Source organism: Lampetra fluviatilis, chromosome 2 (assembly GCF_964198595.1).
Source record: "Lampetra fluviatilis chromosome 2, kcLamFluv1.1, whole genome shotgun sequence".
In the NCBI taxonomy this organism is placed as follows: domain Eukaryota; kingdom Metazoa; phylum Chordata; class Hyperoartia; order Petromyzontiformes; family Petromyzontidae; genus Lampetra; species Lampetra fluviatilis.
The window spans coordinates 20,452,782-20,478,392 of record NC_136276.1 but is presented as its reverse complement, the minus strand read 5'-3'; the positions used below and the strand labels follow the sequence as shown (position 1 = coordinate 20,478,392).

General features: G+C 46.9%; 1 protein-coding gene across 4 annotated transcripts in view; it reads left to right on the top strand.

Annotated features, from left to right (window-relative positions):
• The first annotated feature begins 1,056 nt into the window (after positions 1-1,056).
• Positions 1,057-25,611, top strand: part of LOC144943969 (la-related protein 4-like) — an 82,150-nt gene continuing 57,595 nt past the window's right edge. For 3 of the 4 annotated variants that reach the window (XM_078871919.1, XM_078871899.1, XM_078871890.1), the window contains exon 1: positions 1,057-1,320. In XM_078871919.1, coding sequence (XP_078728045.1) covers positions 1,303-1,320 — 18 coding nt within the window. In that variant the 5' untranslated portion in view covers positions 1,057-1,302. Of the gene's footprint in view, positions 1,321-22,329; positions 22,479-25,611 lie in introns of those variants that run through there. The other variant, XM_078871909.1, reaches the window with a different exon arrangement.

The window sequence follows — 25,611 nt, the reverse complement described above, 5'->3', positions numbered from 1 at the left end:
TTAGCAGGCACAGTCGATGTAGATCAGTTGAGTTAATTGTGCACAACGATACACGACTGTACTGTAATCTCAGAGTTACATGAGTAGGCATTGTTTGGATGTTGAACTTCTTTCGCACCGTATGTAGGTAGCTGTGCGAATCGAGGTGTGGGGGAAGGACAACAAACAAAACACAAAAAGCATTTCTACAGAAATGAGCTTTCATCTAGATGATTTAAAAGTGCATAGCTCCAATGGCTTCCTAATATCGGAAGGAAGAGCGTTCCAGACGGCCACAGGAGGGCATCAGAAAGCGCGCGATGCAGTGTATTTGTGTCATAATGACCCAAGTTAGTAATCCCATCAATTACATTGGCAGCCTTCAGTGTTTGTGGGAAATTACACATTCCCATAATATCAATTGTCAAACGTCCGAGAGGAAATGGGCTGTTGGAGCTGTTGCGGTAGAACGGTCAGCGATTCCATCTCCTGGCGCGGCAGTTGAAACAATGGGGCACGTTTCTTAAATCTACAACCGCGCCTATGTTCGCCAAGCATAGGTGCCACCACAGTCAATCGCTAGGTCCCATGCAAGCGTGGGTACCTCCTCCACCTTCCAACATATCTGGAGAGTGTGGAAGAGTAGACCAAAACCCATCTAGAGCTCCCTCTAGTGGAGGCCCGACCACCTGCAGTGGTTTGAGGAAGCAAGCCATTGATGGGTTGTATCTTGACCTTTGAACTGAGAAATTAGGCCAACTCTAGTAATGCATTCATTTTTAATAATTCATTACTAACATTTCACTGGAAACGGATTTTGAAAACGGTTACCGTTTCACCGGTTATCGTTTTAACAACCCTAGGGTAGAGTTATGACCTCAAATGCCCTAAACCTGACCTCATATGCCTTGAAGGCCGAAGTGTCCCTGTGAGTCCGTCTCGATGGGCGTGGTTCATGCGTTGTGGGCGGGGTTCCCTCTCATTGTGGGCGGGGCGTCCGTCTCTATGGGCGGTGCTGCCATAATTGTGGGCGGGGCGTCCGGCTCTATGGGCGGGGCATGACCCGCGAGGGGGCGTGGTCCGTCAGTGGCCGGCTCGCGCGTGGTGCGTGTGGGGAGCTGTCGCGGTGCGGCCTCTCTCGCTCCTCTCGCTCGCAGCCTCCTCTCAGACTCCCCCCCCCTCTCTCTCTCCCCTCCTCCATGCCAACCTCCCCCTCAACCCCTCTCTCGTCTCTCCCTCTCTCCTCCGTCTTGTCCGTCTCGCTATCTCACCCGCAAGCCGCCGGCGCTCAACTCTCTCGGCACGGCACGCCTCGCACAAGACATGCGCCTGCAAGCGGAGGTGAGAGGGCGGTTGATCCGCGTCGGTGTGGAGTGTGTCTCTGTGTGTCTGTGTGTGGTGTGTGTGGTGAGTGTCTGTGTCTCTGTGTGTGCGTGTGGTGAATATCTGTGTCTCTGTGTGTGCGTGTGTGGTGTGTGCGTGTGTGTGTGGTGTGTGTGTCTGTGTGTGGTGTGTGTGTCTCTGTGTGTGTGGAGTGTGTCTCTGCGTGTGTGGTGTGTGTCTCTGTGGAGTGTGTCTCTGCGTGTATGTGGAGTGTGTCTCTCCGTATGTCTTTGCGTGTGTGGTGTGTGTGGTGTGTCTCTGCGTGTATGTGGAGTGTGTCTCTCCGTGTGTATCTGCGTGTGTGTGTGGAGTGTGTCTCTGCGTGTGTGTGTGTGGAGTGTGTATGTGGTGTGTGTCTTTGCGTGTGTCTGCGTGTCTCACGTTGTGTTGCAAATGAACTGTGGGAATGTGTGGACTTTGCGAATGCTGCTGGTGGTGGTGGTTGGTGGTAGTTGGTGGTGGTGGTTGGTGTTGGTGGTGGTCGGAGTTCACTCGGTGCTCGGTGCTGACCTTCAGCCCTGGGCGGGGTGCGACCCAGTGGGGCTGTGGCCGTCCGTCCCTGTAAGGCGTTGCTCATCGTCATGCGTGTGGTGTGTGTGAGTTGATCACTGCGTGTGTGAGTGTGTTTCTCTGTGTGTGTGTGAGATGATCACTGCGTGTATATATGAGTGAGTTTCTCACCGTGTGCGTGAGTTGTTCAACATGTGTGTCGCTCACCCAGTGCGTGTCGCTCACCATGTCGTGTATGCGTGTGCGTTACAGTGACTATGTATACGTGCGTGCCTGTGTGCTGCCGTGCCCGTAGATGGTGTCGTCAATGTGTGGGGCTGTGCATGTCACCTGTGTGCTGCAGTCTGGGTACTGCAAGCACAATTGTGCTGTATGTGTATGTGCGTGTACTGCAGTGTGTGTGTGTGTGCGAGTGTGTGTGTTCCCCCGGTGTCTGCATGTGTCTACTGCTGCAGTCACACGCACTCTGTGTGCATTATGTATGAAGCGAGGGAATACTGCAATACCCCAGTGTCTATACACCGCAGTCACTGTGTGTGTGTGTCGCAGTTACTGGTGGGTGGGTGGGGGGTTAGTTGCGTGGTGTGCGCATTATGTAGGCGGGGAGCGGTGGCGCAGCGGTTAGCGCCACGCTACGAACCCCCGGCCACGCGAGTTCGCTCACGATTATTTGGACCGTTCTTGGGTTCCTCCCCAAAGGTCGACTCAAAGGAGTAACTGGTGCGGTGTTTAAACTTCACCACTGGGGAGACAAAGGCGGCCGGGCGTGGTGCTGGTGTTCACCCACCCGCCTTGTGTACCGTGCGGGCTTTCATGGGTGCTACTCGCTAACAGCACTTGCGGGGGTAGTCGATCTTTGTCTATTATGTATTTGCGGGTATTGCAGTTACTGGGCGTGTGTGCATAATGTGTGTGCGGCTGTATGTACCGCAGTCACTGTGTGTTAATGTGAGTGTGCGTGTGTGTGTGCATTATGTATGTGCGGGCGTGCTGATGATGCACGCTTGTCTGAGCCTGATCAGCTGATACGCATCTGCAGCTCTTGGGGTTGAATGGTCGGGATTGGTATGGGCGGATCTGGGCTTAAGCCACGGAATAATGACCCGGCATAAATACCTTGTTCAGCGTTTGCTGGGATTAGCAGGGTTTTCTGGGCATGTGTTCGAAACTGTTTAAGGCTGCAGTCTATTTGTTTTTTTTTCAGGGATTTTTTTGGGGGCTTTCTAAACATTGTCGAGGTTCCAATTTGCACGGGGGGTGGTGACCGGATGGCTGTTTTTTTGGAAGTTGAATTCAAATCGTGACATTTATTAGCAAGCGTCAAAGAAAAAAAATCGTCGCGTCTGATGTCATCCGCAATTACAGCCACCTATGTTTGTGTTGCCTGCCCCTGCCCCCTTTATGCTTCCTGATATAGCTGCCGGTGGCGTCTATTAATTACCCACGGTCTCAAGTGTCCAGTGTTACACAACACGACCTGCATCAAATACAATACCCGCACGCTGATTGCTGCGGCAAATGTCACTCTTTAATTCCAGCCTGTCTGCGCGGAGCTGCAACGCAGGAGATCGGACTCTTTGTTTAGAGGAACCCGATGAGCTGTGAAGCTCTTTCCACAGATGGGGCAGTATGGGCACTGGGTCAGCAAGTTACAGCAACAAACAATACAACAACAAAAATCGGATTGGAGTGCAAAATAAATAAAATGGTAATAAGCAAAATCACTACATATCAATAAATTATGAATACATTACTTATATGGGTCCGATTAATTAAGCTTTGGCAAGGCAGCAAAAAAACTATGACAAAACAGTCCCACATCACACCAAGGTAACACGCAGCCCCTCAATGAAATGTCACATTCACGTTAAAGAGCTTGCTTTATACCCTCAAGTTGATTTAATGCTCTGAGCAATCACTCCATCACCGCCTTCAAATCAGCACGGATCGGGCCCCTCAACTCCATGGGTAGACCTGAGTTATTGGTATAAATTCCACATTCCTATGGCGGACTCCAGTACTCTGCGCAGAACACTCATTAGTACAAACCACTGCAGAGATACGCGCAGAAACACGATTGTGGATTCGACCATCGGTGAAGGTGACCCGGTCGAGTTCAGGTTACTCGAAAATGCGTCAGCGTCGGATGCAGCCAGCTCGGGCTACCGATGCATCCTCCAGCCACGATTGTTCTTATCTCGCCGCCAGGTTTAGAAGCTGCAGTGCAAGTTAAAAGTTGCTCAACGGGCTTCCCGATTATGAAATGTGCCTCTGCCCCACATGATAAGCCACTTTGTTGAGCTATCAATTGTAGTGGCCATGTCGCTTCTCAAAAATAAGTTAATACCTCTGTGGGCTTTGCCTGCTAAGTTAAAACATAGTTTAGTTATATTTGTATATATTTGTTTAAATGATTTGTTTACCTTTCCTATACTTTGAACTCCTATCGCGATTTTGTATTGTTTGTTGTTGCAACGTTCTGACCTCGTGCTCCTACTGGACATCTGTGAAGAAGAGCTTTATAGCTCATCGGATTCCTCCAGTACAAATAAATATTCTCATGGCCTCTCCAAGTCACAGAAGGCCATCTGCGGTTGTAGGTTTTTGCTGATAGGCATGTGCCACCCTTGGCTCTGGGTCCAATGTTCCGCTGGAAAGTGGCCAGGCATCCGCACTATTAGCTGTTACGCTTTGTTAAACTCCAACACGGACTACCTACCACCATTTCAAATTGGTTTCCTGCCCGCGTGTAAAATAATTTTCTATTGGCTTTCTCGTCATTTTACACAGCTGGCTGAGATGTGTCATTTATTTCACGGACGAGCTCTGAGCTACTGAGCTGATTGGTTTGTGCAAAGTTGACGGCTGATAAGGGTCTGATAGTTATCAAGATGTGCTGTCTAAGCAGTTATTTAGTGTGTTGAGCCGTTTGCCAACTTGCTACTGTTCCCTTCCATCAATAACGCAGCTTAGTGTAAACAAACTAAATCATGACCGTCTGCTGCCCAGTTTCAATTTTTTTTACTCGGGGTTAAACGTAATGAAATGCTGTGAATTGATAGTTTAATATCTGAATCGTATATGTTGGGCAGTCCATCACTCTATTACTTTCCGTATAAATGTAAACATGACGTAAAGCTCAAGTGTTTTGTTACGGAAGCCTACGCTACCAGCAGCCTTAGGCGACGCCTTAGAACAGTGATGGGCAACCTGGACAAGTCAGTGGGCCACATGAGCAGCCCTCTTTCACCTGAGTGGGCCGCAAGCTTGAAATCGTGCTAGTGCATTAACCACGACCCCATGCATATGTATGTACATATGTTGAACTTCTTTCATACCGTACACTGCCAACCGTGCTCATGGAGGTGCGGGGGGAAGGATAATATACGAAACACAGAAAGCAGTTCTACAGAAATTAGTTTTCAATTTAGAGTGCATAGCTCTAGCGGTTTCCTAATATCAGAAGGAAGAGCGTTCCAGAAGCGCGTCTGAAAGCGCACGATGCAGTGACCCGTCTTCGTGTGCCGGTTAGCCAAAAGCCGCCGCTGCGAGGATGACCGGAGTTTACGCGATGGTTGATGCTCCTTTACGAGATCGGCAAGGTATTGTGGTTCACATTTGTGGCAAGCACTTTGAGCGTATAATGAGGGGGCGACCTTGTAACCCTGACACACTTAGACCAGGCCACCGTGAGTGGCTCCAGAGGGCGGGCAGGTGGGCCTGCAAGACCGCAGGTAGCCCACCACTGCATGAGTCGACTTGCACAAAGTGCCACAACACTTGCGATGCCATAAATTGCTTTTAACACGCTTTTCACTGCCATTCTTGAGAGCTGCAGCTTCACTTATTCGAGGCTCTTTTATGTCGGTGGAGTTTTGGTTCGAGCGATTAGCTCACTTGTGTGAAATTGCACACCTTGCCTTCTGCCCCAAGGGCCTTATCAATATATGCACTCTGCAGTTTGGCAACAAAAAAAGGCACACATTTGTCACCATGAAAACAGCTCATAGACACCTAGTGATTTTGGTGTTTTGCCAGCGTGCTTGGCAATCACATTATATTCCATTGGTCGAAATTTATAGTGCGGCATGAGGTGTTGTTTCACAGTGTACTATAAACAGTAAAGTTGTGTTTTTGTTGTTCTTTTAAATTGAATGTTTACAATCTGATAATTTTCCGCTCAAGTGCCACGGGGTGTCCTGTGCCCATCGTTTTAAGGTGCGAATGGGCTCGTGTTACCTCTTGTGTGTAAAACTAAACCTTACGGGTATACACGATGAACAATGATTTATCTACACATCGTTGTATGTGCAAGTACACAGCACTTGCATAAAAACACACAAACCCATACCTTGCAGTTAATGTAGCGTTCGTAATGGGGAGACTGACCCTGGACATTGAAATGTGGCGTTTGCTTCAACTGCATTTGGGCCCCCAAAAGATAAGCATTGGCCTATGCTCATTTAGGCATGGGAACACTGACTTTTAAAAATTAGAAAACACAAAACTACATGTATAAAAAGATAAAGATATGTAAATTTTCATGTCAGGCTCCTTTTCAGTTATGCATGACCATTTACGACTCTTACAAGCATCTGTTCTTCGCAAGAGGCACCGTCTTTGCAAGCATGCTTCTCCCCAGAACTTGGAATCGATAGTGATTTTATCACTCGCTTTTGCTGCAGGGGATCTGTTTGCGGGAATACCTATATTCCTTACTATAGCAGATTTAGCGAACACGTATCTCCACGCCTGAATTTAGGCTTTTGTGTTAAATCACGGCTTCCAAATTTGCATTGCAATCCACCACAGTTCCACGTTTGCCAACCCTTTGCCAAGCTTGTTTTCGAATGCATATGTGGTTGCATGCATCTCGTGAAGACTTACGTTTTGAGCATAGGTTGTAATCGATTGCGAGTTTAGAAAAGCCTTAATTAAATTCACAAAATATGAAAATATCTTTGACTAATTTTCGGAATTATAAGGCACGGTTCGTTTTACAAGTGTGTGAAAAGAGTTGGCCGGTGACATTGTTATTGATGATTGTATTAAAATAAAATTAACATTCTCATTTCGAATCATCACGTAACGCCATGCTGCATGTGAATGAGCCACCATTTCCCCTTGCGGGGAGCGGTGGATAAACGGTTAGCGTGCTGCGCTACCAACCCGGTGACACGAGTTCAATTCCTGCTCATGGCCAACACCAGTCATAATTATCCGAACTGGTCTTGGGTCTCTTCCTTCAAATTTTTGCTTGGGGAGATAAAGGCAGTCGGGTGTGGTGCTGGCCATCCACCCCCTAGCGCACCGACCCGGCCTTCTTAGGTGCTCGCGAACAGCATTTGCCCCAACAGGCTGCTATAGGTTATACAGGGATCGTTGTCTTTGTTGCCTTAATAGCACACGGCTAAATGTGCATGCTGTAAGTGTGCGTGTGGAGCAGTGAGTGGCACAGTCAATTGGGCCACTTTGTTGCAATTCCATCCACCCAGGTTTCATTCCTGCTCATGCACAACAGCAGTGCCGATTGGAACCTGAACTGGCTCCTGGGCCTGCCCGAGATTAACTCATCTTAAAACGAGTACAGTACCCTGGTGCATGACCAAACTCAGTGATGGGGAGACAATGCCTGCCCACACCTCCCCTTGTGTTCCATTTCATATTTAATGGGGAGTCACTCTCAGCATTTTAGAGCCTGTGCAGCTAATTGGGGGGGGGGGGGATCTTTGTCGTTTGGTGTGTGTGTGTATCTATATTCGTGCCTGCCAAGGCAGTGTGCCATTGCTGAGCTGCCAGAGACTGTTCTGGGCTGAATTGCTGCAAGGCAAATGAATGTTAGCATGACACCGTATATATATTAATACTGTATGCAACATATATGTAGCTTGTAAATCCGACATCAATAAATCAGAGCGCTGAGAAGACTGATTTATTACCATTGGTTTTGGTTTTCAAAGTTTGTTTTCCACTTTTATGGGTTTTATTTTATTTACACTGGATCAATAGAGAATCCTATACTTTGTGAAAACAGTATCATATTAAGACCACAGTAGTCATGCAACATAAAATAAGTCCGTGTACATTTTTACGTGATGTCACACTTTTATTACATTAACATCTCGCCTGGTATGTAGGATGTCGGGGTTTGAATCCCGACCCTGACGCCTGTGTGTTTGGAGCTTGCATGTTCTCCTCGTGGCTGCGTGGATTTTTCTCAGGGACCTCCCTTTTTTTTGCCTACACATTTAGAATCAACATCACGCGTTAAAAGTGTTTGGCTGCTGTAAATTTCCACATGATAAACCACTTTGGGGGGCTATCAATTAAGATAGCCAGGTGACTTCTGAAAAAATAGCTAAAGAGCTTAATGGGTCTATATAGTTAACGTGTTGTGAGCAGTGCTGTGTACAGAGTGGCAGGCGCTGCAGAATGAGCTTCTGTGCTATACGTGAACGGGTATCATTTTGGTCATTGATTCGCAATCTTCGCACACAGACGGGACGGAGCCTAAGTGAGAAATGTCTCGTTTCAAGGGAGGCTCGGCTGAAATACTAGGTCCAGGATACGGCAAGGTATAGTTAATTTTTGGAAATGCTGCCAAACTAGATACGAACTAGAATAAAACATTGCAATTCATGCATCGTAATTCACGCTGCTGCTGGTGAATGACACCCACACGTATGTCAACAAGGTAGTATTATATCAACACGAGCAATGATGTTGTTTTTATGGGACTATTATTTCCAGTCTCAAGATGATGAAAAGAAAAAGAATAGACGTGCACGTTTTACCACACGCATGTGTGGTTAATGCGGACTTGATGCCCTGTGATGGGTGTCTATTTGGTGTTTGAACATCTTAACATCGGTATTCTTGCCGGAAAGGGTAAAGCATCTTTTTCTTTGCATAATTACGTTCCCACGCAAGCCTATACAGTAAAACTCCTGTCGGCTTTTTAAGCGGAGGTGGCCTTGTCTAATTACCAGCAATAAACACTCGTATTATTCGTAACCTGTTATCTGCAATAACTGCACAACTCCCTTCCATCGATGAAAGAAACCTCAATTGGGCGGTCCATCAACGTTTGCATCAACGTTGTAACAGATGAGCTTTTTTTCTTCCAGCAATATCCATGGCAGTCTTAGGGTCCTGTCACACATGAGTGAATTGGTTAATGAGGAGAATCGTCCTTATGTTCTCCACAACAACAACAAAACTTGATTATTGCAGATCATATGACTTTTTATGAGCAACTCTAGCCACTAAAACAAAAAAAAATTAAAGTGGAAGATTTTACTGCTGTCCGTGCACGTTTTTTTGCCATTGATTGTGACACGGATAAAACACATTAGGGCACCATGGTGGTGAAATATTAACTCCCTCCGCTGTATGCAGGAGGTCGTGGGTTCGATTCCAACCCTGACACCGGTATATTTGGAGTTTGCATGTTCTCCCCGTGGTCGCGTGGATTTTTCTCCGGATCTTCTGGGTTTTCCATCCACATTTAGAATCAACGTGCATTTAGAGTATTTGGCTGCTGTAAATGTCCATATGATGATAAGCCCACTTCGTTCAGCTATCATTTGTGACAACCAGATGCCTTCTTAAAAATAGCTATGTAGCTGAGTGGGCCTTACCTGGGAACATTCAAATAGTTTAGTTTTAGATTCTTAAGAGAATGAACTTGGGTTGGGCCAAATAAAAATGTTGTGCTTCGGGGCCCAGCCCAACACCCCAGTTCTAGCCCTCACATGGATTGTCATCTTTTTATTAACAATGAAAGAAAGCTCTCAACTTAAATTTCTTTTAAAAAGGTGTAAAAAACAATTATATCCCGCATTGAATCATTTGTCACAGCCAGGTCGCTTCCGAAAAAAATATATCCAGCTCATTGGGCCTTAACATGTGAAATAAAAATTGTTCAGAGTTTCGTTTTTAGTGTAGAGCCGTGTGCTGCTACAGGCGACTGTGGCGGAGACTGTGTGCGCGCACGTCCTCCAGGGAGTGGCGACCAGGCGTGGCGAACACAGCGGCTCTCCGTGCCATCAAAGTCATCGATGCCGCGGAGAGCAGAACAGCGGCAGACTCACGCCGCCGTCGTCGTTGTTATAGGTTTCGCCTGTCGTTCTTGTATAATCCGTACTGTTGGCGGGCACTGTGTGCGCGCGCCCGTCCTCCTGGGAGTGGCGACCGGGCGTGGCGAAGGCAGTGACCGTCCTCGCCATCGAAGTCATCGACGACGCGCAGAGCAGAAGAGCGGCCGCTCATGCTGCCGTCGCTGTTATCAGCCTCAGCTGTTGTTCTCACCGCTAACCATTGGGCATGCACCGATCCATCCGTTCGTCAATCGAAATGAATTCCGATGCTCGAGGCTTCGCGAACGATGTGAATTATATGCAAACTGTTCGCTCATGCACCGACCTGCAGGCCAGTACTCTAGAATGAACGAGACGTAATGCACGGAATGTACAATACAAAGATGCAGTACACACGAGATGGCAGTGTGTGCTAGAATCCAATAGTGGCACTTTATCAACAGCGCAGGGGAGGGAGGGTGAATCGTTACGTGCCTCATCATTGGGAACGTAAAGAAATTATTGATTTAAATGTGTTGAGACGCAAGATTTGTGTGAATCATATCCATAATACAGTATGTTAATGTTGCAATTAAGCTTACAGAGCCAACATTATGGGCTAATACAAGAAGGGCAATGCATGACGTATATGATAAATAATACAAAGGAGATGGTGCAAATAAATTGCAAGGATGAAACCAGTCCTCTGTTTTGGGTTGTCTCATGCTTATACAGTACTGCTGTCCAACATCACGATCAGCACAATCATCGGCAATTGGCATGGTTGGCTATGTATGGTGCGAAAGCAGTTCAACATACATACATCCGATTGCAACAATTTACATACATCGTATGGCAACAAGCAGAGTTTGTGGTCTAAAAAATAAGGTCTACATTACACATGCAGTGTGGCAATGTCACGTGACATGCAAGCCATGATGGGAGTACTGATTGAGTGGTCGCAATTGTACATTTTTGTGTCTCGAAATCACCTTTGATGTGTATTATTCCTTATGAGTTTACAGAAAGTATGAAAATGTGAACCGCATATGTACTCTACAATACATTACTCTGCATTGTGTATTGTGGGGAGCGGTGGCACAGTGGTTAGCATTACCCGGTCACCAGAGTTCGATTCACGCTCACTACCAATAAAAGTGGCGGTTATTTGAACCGGTCCTTGGCCTCCCCTAGGTTGACTTCACCTTAAATGAGTACCTGGTGTGGTGTGGAAACATCAGCACGTGGGGAGACAAAGACGGCCAGGCATGGTGTTGGCCACCCACCCTGTCGTGTCCCGTGCTAGCCTTAATAGGTGCTCTCTAAATGCACTTGCTCCAAAAGTCTGTTAAAGGCTACATAGGGGATCTTTGTATTTGTATACACTGTATGTTGTACCTATAGCATTATAGCAGAACAGCTCCAATCCGAAGTAGTGTTACGAGAAGTGTTCAGCCTTCCTAAATGGTTGCAATTTTAAAGCGCTTTTTATTTTTCAAGCCTATTTTGTGCCGAAATGATTTCAATTGCCAGACTGGCGTTTAGTTTTGGTTCATAAATAGCCAGCTTGGTTCTGAAAGCCGAATGAAGCCAGTCATGTGGTTTACGGCTTGTACAGTTTGCATCCTTGAAACTCAAAAGCATCAGCCAGTAGCAGATTTGAATGCTGTGCTGTAACTACATGGCTTTAATCACAAGTCTCTATCACCGTGCGTAAGCAGAATTATCCATGCCTACCTTAGTCTTTGTCGAAGGACACATTTCAGGAGCGCGAATGTTCTTTAGGGTTATCTGTTGAATTTTATTGGAGCAAGGTTTGGCCAAAATGTATGGAAGATCTTCTATGCCAGAAGTCCCATTATTGCATGGGGTTGGCTACTCATTTTCTCTTCCTGTGTGCATCTCTTCAGTGCCTCTTCTCCAGTCACTTTCACTGGTGGAAATTAACAATGGGATTCGTTTGAAAGGAATTAATGAAATGCACCGTGTTAACGCCTGCGGTTTTCCCAGCCAATGTTATTATTCAGAATTGATGAACTAAACTATAAAACCTTTTTATTTTACCAGGCAAGGCCTCCCTGAGCTATATAACTCTTTTTCAGAAGCGATCTGGGCACAAATGTTAGCCCCCCGAAGTGGCTTATGTGCAAATTTATAGCAGCCAAATACTCTAAACACATGTTGATTCTAAATGTGGAGGGACAAACCGGAGGATCCGGAGAAAAATCCACCCGACCATGGGGAGAACTTTCAAACTCCAAGGTGAGGTAGTTAACATCTCGCCACCACGGCACCCTGATTGTTGGGTTAGGAGGCCGCGCAATGGTCTAGCCAAATTATGGTCATCTCACCACCCTGACGGCATGTTCTCTCACTTACCTGAAGGTTGTTGACGCAGTTTCCAGTGGAAAGGCATCTCTAAATCGCTACGTTTCGGTTGTCACGACATTGTTCAGCTTACCAGTGAGTTGAAACGACACTCATAATTGGCATATTCAAACGCACGTGCACGTGATGCTTTCACTTGTTTGGTTGTGTCGGACGGCGGAGGTTGACACGTCAAAATGTTTCCAGATCATTACTTGGCCTGAAAGCCAAAAATAAGTTGTGAATGAAAAATGCATGCAGATTGGGGGGAGGGGGAAGCCATGAGTGAGTAGGTTACATTCACGATGGCATAGCTCGGAGTTGACCTTTCAGCCTGTGTAGCAAATGGCTTCAGTCCATAGCATGAGCACATTCCGCTAAAAAGACGCGTGCAGTTATGTACGCACAAAAGTATGTCTGTTGCTTTTTGCATGAGCGTTGTTTTGAGCGCCTGTGGAGTGACACCAGAATTACAGACGTAAACCCACCTCCCTTCACATAAGCTGCCGGACTAATCACAACCCTCTGTTTGTTGTTTGGTAATAAGGTACAAAGATACCATTCTTGTTTAATGTTTTTTGTCGTTGTTGCAAAATTGCATTTCCCCCGATATTAACCCCCAAACCAACTGTTGCCCTTTATGAAAACAAAAAAATGAAGAGAGGTTGCACCATGATTTATTCCTGTTTGCAACGTTTGTATTGTGCGCCAGCCGTACATTAGTAATTGCACCGTTAAGTTAGACAAGTAACCGACGCTGATACGGTGGCAGCTTATTTGATCTTCCCCTTTTTGGGCCGGATGAGAGTGCCATCGTTTTGAAGTGGCGGAGATGGGGGGGTCAATGTTCATATTTGCTCGCTAACCTTTGCGCCAGTGGTGATTATCAAAGCAGACTTTGCATGTGTAGTAGAGTTCACGACTCTTGGACGCCGGAGTTGGAGGCACACGGGTTTATTACACACAGCACGGTTGTGGCATACAACTCTAGAGGGGGTGTCGGCCCCCTCACCCGGCTAGCTGGGGATACACGCGCTAGCTACTTTCTAGCCTGCCTCCTAGTCCTCCTCTAACGGGCTAGGGGAGGCTATCTGGCCCGACACTGGTAAGTCGGGCCCGGTACCCTGAGTCCCAGACCAGCGCTGACAAGAGCACCGGCTCTGGATCTCGGGACCACGCCGCTGGCTCGGTCCTGTTCGGCCCTGATAAGGACGGCGAACCAGGGGAGTCCAGGGCTCTAGCTAAGACGTCTTAAGTCTTCACTGGTTAGCTTAACAAGACTCCCTAGCCCTCCGATACATCCCCTTTTATACCCAACCCCCCGCTGAGGGGTGGGGCCCCGGGGGATCATAACTCCGAATCAGCCCCCCCGGGGTGCCTGGCGCGGACGTCGTAGAGAGCACCTCCCCGTGCACTCACGTAGCCCCGCCCACTGTGTTTGTTTGCCATAAGCTGCCATGCATAACGGGCTCTCTCTCTAACACCCCTACACATGCTTGCGTCTGATGCCAGAGGAAAGTGTGCGTATACGTTTCATGAATGTGCTCCCATTGGTGGAATCGAAGGGGGATGAAACATTTTGTAGATTAATAGGCCTAAAATATATTTAACATCGATTGAACTGTGTGCTTTGCAATTTATATGACGGATGATGAGAATCGATCCGCAGATTATATTATGCCTGAATACTGTAGTATCTTCCAATTATGTGCGAAATTGATAAGAGGCATTTCTTCTCCATTCGGTTTTTTTCATCTTCTAATCCATAAATTAAGGGAACAAGCTGCTTGGTCGTGTAGGCCTATTAAATATACATTGTGTGCATATGTTACCGTACTCTTGCATCATAGCCCTCAGTGATGCCTCATGGAGGTGGCCCACAATACCGAAACGCGTAACATTATGTTATTGCTCTTTCCCCACCAGGCTATAAAGACTCACTTTCTGACGGGTATTGTTTGGAGGATTTGGGTTGAGTTTTTTTTTATTGATGTTGTTTGTGGATGAAACAAGAGTGCCCGGAAAATAAAATACTTATTTAGTACATGCTTGGAGAATCCACCCGAAAGGAAACGTTCGGATAGGTGTGTCACGTGCTTTCTGCACTGCAGTCTACTGGCCGTCTAGAACCATGCCTAGTTGGGTGTTCTACTCAAGTACTGCACATTGTAAAGGCGCAGCACTGAAATACCTTGCTCATGCCACTGCTGGTGGAAGGGTCTCCACTGGAGGGAGCTCTAGAGAGCCTCCCTAGCAGGTGGTTTGGCCTACTCTTCCACACTGGCCAGACCTCTTTGAGGGCGGTGGGAGTACCCACACTTTACCTTACCTTATGCCACCTGCCAGTCGACTGACTGTGACCTACCGATTTATAACTGCTGGGCGGACAGAGGCGGGGCATTGAAGAAAGTTGCCCCATTGTTTCAGTTGCCTCATCAGGAGATGGAATCGAACCGTGACGAGAATCGCAAGTCCAGTTGTGCTAACCACGACACCAAGGAAGCATTTCCCCCATATGCGAGTGCAGGACCGTACAGTAATAATATTTGCCCTGGCCACTAACCCCCCTTCAAAGTGCTGGATTACAGGCGTGTGCTAGAATTCACTCGTTCAAATAACTTGACACATTTTCAAATACTATGGTACGCGTTGAGATTTGTCTTGACATCATTGCCGCTCTTCGTGCATTGTTTATACCCTGCCTTTATGAAGAGGGTTTACCGTGTTGCTTCTTACATTGGCGTCTTATGTTATTTTACCTTGTCAAACTGAACTTTTACTTACTGGACATAACTGATAAAGCGCCTCATAGATCATCGGATTCCTCCAGTCTAAATAAAGATTATGATTCTGACTTTGCTGTGAATGTTTAACCGTGCATTCAGGCTGGCAAGCCATTTCATGAATACAGCACTGAAGTGGAAATGTATAATGACACTGTACAGTACTATATAGCTAAAGTTGTTTAAAGCAATGTATACTACAGTAGAGCAGCAGTTATCCATGACCCAATTCGCTGCTAATTTGATTATCCACTGTTATAATTATATTTGCATCTGTTCTAAGATGTGGGTAATTTTGCGCAATTTAATTAGTATTTACAGTGTCATTGATGATACATTTACATCCTCAATTCATGTAAATTATGACCTGAGGAGAGGCCTTCATCTAGCAGTGGATAGATGATGGCTGACGACGATCACGAATATCCGCAGCAAAATTGATTCTCAAGGTGACTTATTTTAAACACTCCCTGATATTTCCCATTTCGCAAAGAACTCCTGCTGAGGTTGCACACGAGTAGTTTATTGATGCTCAAGCATCTACAACCACTGCCTGATCATGCTGTGGTGAGGGGCATTCCGTGGTTAGGGCAATTCCGCTCACTGGTGGAAGGGTAGGAAGTTCAATATCCTGTCTTGGGTTGAGTCGGCACAAGTCCTCCCTTTGGGGTCCCTAAAGTACATACCAATTTGTTTTTGGAGGTTATCGGCGATTGTCGATCTGATGATCTCGTGCCATAGGAATGTGGAATTACCATTTAGCTCAGACCCACCACTGAAGATGAGCACTGCCCTGTGCTTGTTTGAGTAGGGGACCGGCTTAGTTGACTGTATCTGTCCTCTGTTAGGACAGAACATGACACTAGTTAGCATAAGCATAGCAGAGCGAATTGGTGTCTGGGTGATGGCTTGTAGTTCGAATAGAGAGCGTGATGTTAATCAGTGGAATGAGGGATATTCTTCTCACTATTTTGGAATGTCCGTTTAATAATTGTTAAAAGTAATAACTTATTGGTCCAGTCATTACACTGTTGGATGAAGGCATCCCATGCCATTGTGGTCATGGGGATTGTTTGATCTGGTTAGCGCAGGTCGATGAACGGGCGAGATGTTAACTACCTTGCCTGGTATATAGGAGATCGTGGGTTGGATCCCGACCCTGACGCCTATATATTTGTATTTTGCATGTTCTCCCCGTGGTTGCCTGAATTTTTCTCCGTGTCCTCTGGGTTTTTCCCTCAACATCACGCGTTTAGAGTATTTGGCTGCTATAAATGTCCACATGATAAGCCACTTCGTTGAGCTATCATTTGAGCTATATAGCTCAGTGCGCTTTACTTGGTAAAATAAAAATAGTTTCATAAATAGTTTAGTTTTAGGATCAGATCACCACTGACATTCTCCGTGGCCAGGAATCGAACTTAGGTTCATAGCGCAGTGGACTGTTTAATAAGCACCATCTTGTTACACTCTACGTATAAAACACGGCAAGCGTAACGTACGGTAATTTATTGACATTATTGCCCAACAGTCGAGTAGCGTCATCGTAATGCAGCAGCAATCCCTAAACACCTAGGAGTTGTCATCGGTAACTTGGCGAAAAGTGTTATTTATGCCCTTGTGATCTGACAATTGCACGGACAGGCACAGTTTGCGCATGTGTAGTGACATTGCGGATGTCACTGTATGGTGCCGGCCCGGAAGGGTCGTGCCGTTCGATGTTCCTACATCGTGGACAGCACCGTGTGGGTGGCTGTGTAACACCAGCTCTAGCGGGGCTTGGCGAGCACTGGCATAGTGCGGGCACCACGCACAGCGTGTGGTGGGGGCTCCCACGTGGGGGAGGGGGTGAGTATCAGCCCAGGGGCAAGGTTGCCCCGGGCCGTGGCACTCTGGTTGACCCCCTAGACACGTGATCCGGAATGTCCACACGGGGCCCCAGGTGGGGGGACTAGGGAGTGATCACGTGTCTGGAGAGAGCTCTTGAGAAGGATCGAGAGGGAACAAGAATTTTCAAGCAGGCGGGCGGGGCCGATGGCGGAGCAGCCCCGACCTTATGGGGATATAAGGCGGGTCCTTCTCGGACCGGGGTCGCTGTATTCTACAAGCTAGAAGCTCAACATCTACAAGCGGGAAGCTCTACATCTCAAGCTAAAGCTCTCCATCCTACGAGGCAACCACGTGGTCGGGAAGACCCGAGTGAGGGATCGACCCTTCGTAGCAGTTACTCGCTGTAGTCTGGTAAAGGGGTGGTTACCCCTTGTGTTACGTGTTACAAATAAAAGTGTTGCCTCTAAAAGGAACAACGTCTTTGACTCAGTTGGACCCACTACACATGCCGTGACAAGTGAAAAGCGTGAATACGAGTGTCCGGTGAAGTGCTGTGGCTAAGTGGTCGGTCTCTCGGGGGGAATGGGGGTGGTCTGGATCAAGCTGTTCACTTCCCCATCCTTTACTTGCACCCGTGGGTGGAGGCATGGGTTGTGGGAGAGGCGGATGAGCTGGCAGGGGGAAGACCGGGAGGGAGATACACAGATAGAGTGATACAGATAGGGCAGTCGGTGCCGTTTGAAGCGTGTGACCCTGAGTGTATGGCGGCCGTGCGTGTGTGGATGAAGCGGGGAGGAGGGGTGGTGATGCTGATGGGATCGGCATGCTGTTGCTGCGTGATTAACGCGGCGGTGAGATTTTAACTACCTTTCCTGGTATACAGCAGATCGTGGGTTCGATCCCGACCCTGACGCCTGCATATTTGGAGTTTGCGTATCTCTCTTCCCGTGGACGTGTGGATTTTTCTTCAGCTCCTCCGGATGTTGTGAAAGTCAGTTTGCGAGTCTAAATAATAGCCGTATCGGATAATAGGAATTCGGGTAATAGGAGTTTAAGCATACATTGCATGCATGTTTACATTTTAAAGCTGAATCAGCTATGAAAGTCGTTGTGGAATTATTACGCACAAGCACTTGTGTGTAATTGTCCGTGACTTATTTAAACATAATTTTAATGAAAATGTTGTACACTTAAATGTTATTGATATTAGGCAAGAGTGTTTTGAGTTGTTAGACGTTGGAAGAGAATTGCTCAGTGCCACGGTGGCGACACGTTAACTCTTTCGCCTGCTATACAGGAGGTTGTGGATTCGATCCCGACCGTGACGCCTGGTGTATATTTGGAGCTTGCAATGATCTTCCCATGGTCGCATAGATTTTTCTCCGGGTCCTCCGGTTTTCCCCTCCACATTTAGAAACATGCGTTAAGAGTATATAAGCCACTTCGTTGAGCTATCATTTGTGGCCAGGTCGCTTCTGAAAAAGAGCTACATAGCTCAGTGGGCTTTACCTGGTAAAATAAAAATAGTTTTATGATTATGTTTTCCAAGATCCACACCACGGGAGATGTGGACACCTGACACACAAATGTAAAATCACAGACTCTCACTCTCTCTCTGTCCCCTGTGTGCAACAGCAGCTGCGGACACCAAACCACGGACCACCTAAATTGCCACTGCTCCCCAATATACACGTGAAAGGTGGTGGGTGGTGGGTAGGGGAAGGGCTACCCCCCCCAACTCATAAAAAAACAATTGAATGACTCAAAGAAAAAACACATTTGTCAATAACGCCGTGGCTTTAAAAGGAAAGGTATATAATAATGTATGTATGTTGAACTGCTTTTGCACCATCACGCGGAAATGTATAGCAGCAACAATGGTGGCCATTAGCACGGTTGGCTACCGTACGTAGCCGACCGTGCTAATGGCCAGAAATGCAATGCATTCGCCAATAAACGCTGCCCTAAAAAGACATATATATATACAGTAAAACCTCGTTATTTCGGTATTTGATCATTCGTAATTGGGGATAATTTGGCACGGCTGCGCTTTCGGCATATACACAGTATATTAGTAATTCACCATGAGCCGAATTGCCATACCGAATGGTCCAATTTCGGCATGCACGTGGAGTGACGCCGCACGCCACGACCAAAACAACGACTCGGTCTGGTGGCGGCGAACGTGGTGAGCGTCGGTGCAGACCCGTCATCGCTTTGGACTTTGCCTTGTTTATGCACTCTGTGCAAGCCAACCCCCGCAGAAATGTCCACCTACCGTACATCAAGAAGTAATAGAATGGGAGTGAAGTATAAATCCCTTAGTCTGCGAGACAAATCCAATGTTTTGGATGGAAGGGATGCAGGTGTGTCAATGCGTATGGTGTGTGAAGAGTTGGGAAACAAATTATATTGGGGCAGGATGCACTAGGGAGTCCCATTGTACATAATTCGTAATATTTGATAATTCAGCAAGGCCAGAGCCCCATATGTGTCGAATTAACGAGGGTTTACTGTATCAATAAATAGGAAATGTTTTGGGCAGTGGACATACTTTATAAAGGAGAAAGATGTGCTTTGTGCCATGAAGAAAGGCCATTGCCCGAAACGTCGCCTGTTGTGTAAATTGAATGACTAATTCGGTTCAAACGGCATCTCTTAGAAATGCTCAAAATAGGCCGTACGAAAGAAGCTGCTCGTAAGGTAACGGTGGTGAGCGTTCACGCGACAAGACGCAGTGTTGTTTATAACCTTGGTGATCGATATAAGTTGTGGTGGCTGATGGCAGCAGTGGGAGAAACGAGGCAGACCTTTAACTCTGCCCACCCCCCCACAGAGTAGAAACTGCCGTAGCCCTGGAGCGTGATTGGCTCATGGGCCAGCCACTTGCAGCGGGATCACCACAGACAGAGGGGGCTGCCTTTGCCCAGCAGGAGTCAAATGACAGCCCAAGCCATTTGCGAGCTATTTGACACAAAGACAAAGATGCCCCGTATAGCCTTGAAATACCGTTTGGGACAAGTGCTATTAGCGAGCACTTATCAGAATGAGAATCTTTATATATCCTGGAGAAATCTTATGAGCTGTGAAGCTCTTTTTCACAGATATCCAGTTGGGGCGGGTCAGAAAGTTACAACAACAATCAATGCAACAAAAATACTATTGTAGTGCAAAGTATAGTAAAGGTTAGCAAATCAATACAACTGAATATGTAAAATAGATTAAGTATATCAGTCCAAACGGCATGAGTACACCAATTTCCAAGCTTGGGCAAATGCAGAAAAACAACACCAAGAACAGTCCCAGACCACACCAAGAAAATGCACAGTCCCTCAATAAAATTGCACATTAAAATTGGTCCTATTGAAGGCTGGCAAGGGACATGAGGGGTAGGTGGCCAGCACTACAGCTGGCCTCCGTTGTTCTTCCCAGTGACTCATTTGAGGCTGAATCGACCTGGGGGAGGCCACAGAATCGAACTTGCGTCGCTGGTGCTCGTCGCTTAGTGCGCTAACCACTGCGCCGCCGATCCCCATGCACGCTCACGTGCAGGCGCGCTGCGAATGGCTGCGCACAGTTGTCAAGCTTGTTAGCTTCGGAATCGTGACGGCTGGATACATATTGAAGTTTCGGCTTACTCGAATTAAACTGGCGATTACTTGACAAGAAACCAATGTACTGTATATTTATTTAAGGTAATGCTAAACTGCCCCAAGGGGTGTATTGTTATTCTTACTGATAGAATAACAATGTCTAATGTAATTACGTTTGATCTGTAGCCCTTATTGCATGCTAACTTTGGATCGCATGTATGTATGTATGTTGGTCTTCTTGCCCACCGTATGTAGCATGTAGCCAATCGTGCTAATCGGAGGTGCGGGGTGGTGGGGGACAACAATGGTTGTTGCATGGGGTTCAAATGCAACTCCATCTCCATGCCGTGTAAGACCTGTTCATCGTGGGGAACGAGGAGGAGTAAGCGTGTGTATGTTACGAGATGGGCGGTCGTGAAGAGGAAACGTCTTAACCCTGTGCTTGAGTAGAGGGACAGGGAGTCGAGGGTGCCGCGGTGGCGAGATGTTATCTGCCTCGCCTGGTATGGAAGAGGGAGTGGGTTCGATCCCTACCCTGACTCCTGTTGTATATTTGGAGTTTGCGTGTTTCTCTCCCCGTGGTCGCGTGGTTTTCTCGCTCCAAATTTAGAATCAACATTACGCGTTGAGAGCATTGTTTGCTGCCATACATTTCCGCGTGACAAGCCACTTCGTCGAGCTCTCATTTGTGATGGCCAGGTCGCTTCTGAAAAAGAGCGATACAGCTCAGTGGGCCTTACCTGGTAAAATAAAACTCGTAGTAATAGTAGCAGACCTGGGCTGGAGGCAGGTAATTCCAAGCGACGCAGACAGCGGAGGAGAAGGGGCGGTTAACCCTCTCACTGTGAGCCATGGTTGAGTCGAGTCCCCAAGACGGAAAGCCTTGGACTCTCGAAAGGAGGAGAGCACGCCAGGAAGAAGAGATCTAGAAACAAACACGGGGAAAGTTTTTCCGTTATCCATTTGCACCCTTCCTCGTCGCTGAGGATGCGGGCGTTCCATGGATAATGGGACGATTCAGGTATGACAGGAACCATCGGTAAGGGGAGTTGAGCGCCTTCGTTGCGTTTCCCTCCTTAAAGAATGGATCCTGAGTGGAGAAGTGAAAGAATTGCATTTGTGCTCAGAGTATGATTTAGCGTGCTACTCACATCGCGGTGAAGGTCTGTGTTGTGCGTATCACTAATGGAGTCCGTGAGGGACCTGGAGTGGTGTGTGGCATTTGTGTTTCTCATAGATAAGTAAACCTTTCAATATTCAGGTGAGAGTCCATTGGAATTTAAATGTCTTTTTCAAGGGAACGTTTGTAGAATGGCACATTCCATGGCTGTCCACCACACCACACTTCTGTAAACTTATTAGCGCAGACGACAGCACAACTCCCCTTATGCAGGAAAATGTTGTGGATGATAGGAAAATACGGAAGACGTGCGGTGTCGTAGTCGTAGCGTGCTGTGTCAGGTGACGAGAGATGACGGCAGTGGCAAAAACAACAAACTCATCATTATTGTCGTTTTCATATCTGCTTTCACCTTTCATCATCACGTTAATTTTCCTGACCATCACCAGCTTTGGACTCGCCACTGCGCCGTCACTATCGCTCACGGTCCCGCGATACCACGACTCATCTCTCTCAAGCGGTCCATCTCCCCATTGCACGGACATCCTCCGCATCCCTTCAAGCCGTTCTGACGGCGGTCCAATTCGCATCCGCCCACCACATGGCAAACGAATCACGCGCGGCATAGCAAGGGATGGGGGGGGGGACTGCACGCAGAGCGAGTGAGCGAGCGAGCTGCCAGAGAGAGCAGCGAGCGATGGTCGGTGGATGTGCATTCGTACGTACGCTGAACTTCTTTCGCACCGTACGTAGCCGATCGTGCTAATCTGGTCCGGCGGGATTATGTAAACTCGTGAAACGAAAACATCATAGCGACGAAATGGCAGTTCCGCACGTGAGTACACGAACCCATGTGTGTCCCGTCTCCGCATCACGCACACTTTTAATCGCGTTTCTTCGGCTGTTTGGAAAGCTCTTCCGATATTAGGAAGCCACTTTTAAATCATCTAGATTGAAAACTCGTTTCCTTATAACTCATTTTTGTTGTGCAGTCGTTTGTTGTCCTTCCCCCGCACCTCCGATTAGCACGGTTGGCTACGTACGGTGCGAAAGAAGTTCAACATACATCTTTGAGTGTTACCTCCTTTTTATGCTTGGTTTCATCTACGTGCGATTTGTTATAATGGATTTGGCTAAACAATCAAATACTGGACCCTCGTGGGGTGAAATTATTTCATCATCATCATCTTCTGCAGCAAGTAGTATCAATAGAAGCAAGGCATTCCGATGTGTCTGTTCTTGCAGCATCGTTAATTTCAGCTGTTGATGTTTATATTTACAGGGTGGCCCAAAAGCCAGGACGTGTAGGGTTATTATATTTCAACAGATCACATTGCATGATTTCATTTATTTTAACAAATGTTCAAACTGACTTCCATTGACATAGATGCACGACGCATACATTCTCTCTGTCGAGTTTTGTAAATGACGGAATCGAGGCGACCCCACAGGAGGAAGAAAAATTCGTTTGGTATACGTCATTTTCGGTATAAGTCCTACCTTCTGGAACGAATTACGACGTATACCGAGGTTCCACTGTATATGCATAGATATTTATGGATGCAAATGCATGTAAGGTTCAGCCAACAAAACGTGTGCGAAAGCTGCATTCTGACGTTGCCGGTTTGTGTGAGCTGCACAGGTACACAGAGCATCACAGCACATGCCTCTGGCCCGCACTCGTGCAAGTATTAACTAGTCGCGTGTCATCTGCTATATCGACGACTCGAGACGCCAAACTGAGATCAAATCTATTTCCACCTGCACGTCCGTGCTCAACGGGGGGCTGTTGGAAACCGGGCGGGCATTTAAAAAAAACATCTCCTGGCTCGCGAGTTGTGGCCGTGTTATTTGCGTGGAGTGGCGCGCGTGGTGTCTTTGGGCTCGACCGAATGTTATCATTGTAAGTGGAGTGGCCATTGTGTTGGAGAGGTGAGCAAGCGTGCGTGCATTGAGCTTATGCCCGCGTGTTTGAATGAGTGTCGCTATGGCACAGACAGCACCTGGCTCACTCGGGAAGACGGGGCCCCAAGGCATGGCAGGATGGCGAGGGCGTCTAAAAATTGTTTATTGCCATATAGCTGCATGTAGCGCTGCAAACCAGGTTCTTAGCAGCCCTTTGCCCTGGACTCGATTTTCATGGTATAGCAACATCGAGGACAATAAAACTATCACATTTATGATAATTTACAGCCCTTTATGAAGACCTCCCCTCGCCGCGTTTGTCATGCGGGCTGTTTGACCGAACCGTGTAACTACGCTGGTCGTTGCAGACTGGCGAAGCGGTCGCTCACGCTGGCGATGTCACTCGTCACTCACGCTGGCGATGTCAGTCTTCACCACGTCGTGAGCTTTCAGATGCTCTTCTGCGGCCGTCTGGAACGCTTTTCCTTGCGATATTGGAAATCCACTGGAGCTGTGCACTTTAAAATCTAGATTGAATATTAATTTCTTTGGAACTGATTTTTGTGTTTAGTTGGTTGTCCTCCCCCCCCCCAAACCTCCGATTAGCGCAGTTGGCTCCGTACCGTGCCAACGAAGTTCAACACACATACATACTGGCTGCTGCCGCCGGGAATGAGCTGGGTTCATTACGCAATCGGCCTACGTGTTATTATGCCATGCACAGGCTGGATGTTGCCTGAGGCGCTGTGGTGGCGAGATGTTAACTACCTCTGCTGGTATGCAGGAGGTCGTGGGTTCGATCCCATCCTGGTGCCTGTATATTTGTTCTTCCTGTCGTCGAGTGGATTTTTCTCCAGGATAGTTTTTCCCCTCCACATTTAGGATCAATATGCGTTTAGAGTAATTTGGCTGCTATACATTTCCACGTGATAAGCCACTTCGTTGAGTTATCATTTGTGGCCAGGTCGCTTCTGGAAAATAGCTGTATCGCTCAGTGGACCTTACTTGGTATTATAAAAATAGTACAGTAGTCCCTTGGCTAAGTGTTTTAATCCGTTCCATGAAAACTACTTTTAACCAAAATAACTAAATCGAATATCGAAATTACACGTTAAAAGCATTAATTCGTTCCAAGATGATCGGAAGTTGACCTTTTTAACCCTAAAAACATAGCGTATAACATTTAAACACTCAATATTAATAAATCAACATGAGAACATGTTAAAGGATTGATACGAATAGAAGCATAGTTAAATAATGAATAAATAGAGCATAAAACTGTATTACCTAAGGCTAAGAAGATGGCTGGCTTAATGGGGGCCGATGGAGAAGTTGAGGTCGGAGAAAATGCATTTTTGGAAGGAGAGTGTCCTTCCATAGGAACCTCTGGAGGTTCAAAAGTGCTCGCTCAATATGTCCAATCTGGGGCTCTTTCTGAAGAAATAGTTTTTAACCCCTTTTCCATGTTCATCAATAATTTGCTGCTTCGTTTTAAGGCGAATTACTTTCCTACTTATCTTTTCCTTTTTGCGAATTCACTCGAGGGGCCATTTAAATCACTGTTAGTTCACATGTAAGTAGAAAAATAAGTAAAAATTGCTGAGTCTGCAAGAGATATTTCCACTGCCAAAACAGAAAACGCAATGTAAACAAAGTCCAGGTCTAAACGCTCATAAATGGGGGTCGCTGATTGGCTGAGGGCTGACCGAAATTGACGCCCGCGTGCATAACATAAACACTACCGTTAGTCAGAATGTTAACGTTCTTTGAAACCATGGGGTCCTATAGGAGGCGAAACGTTAACTGAAAAACCGTTAACCGATGTCACTGTCAACGGAGGGACTACTGTCGTTAGTTTTTACCTGGATGTCAGTTTTCCTTTGGTAATCACAGGTGGTGGAAACCAAACGACTCTACACCCACATAGCCACATCGCGAATTCAATGCATTATCTGTGCCTTGAAGCTTCTAGGTATATTTAAAACTTGGTAAGGGTGGACAGGCATGTTCATTTCTCCCCGACACACCGTAGTGCCGCAGCTATCGAAAAGATTGGCGTGTTT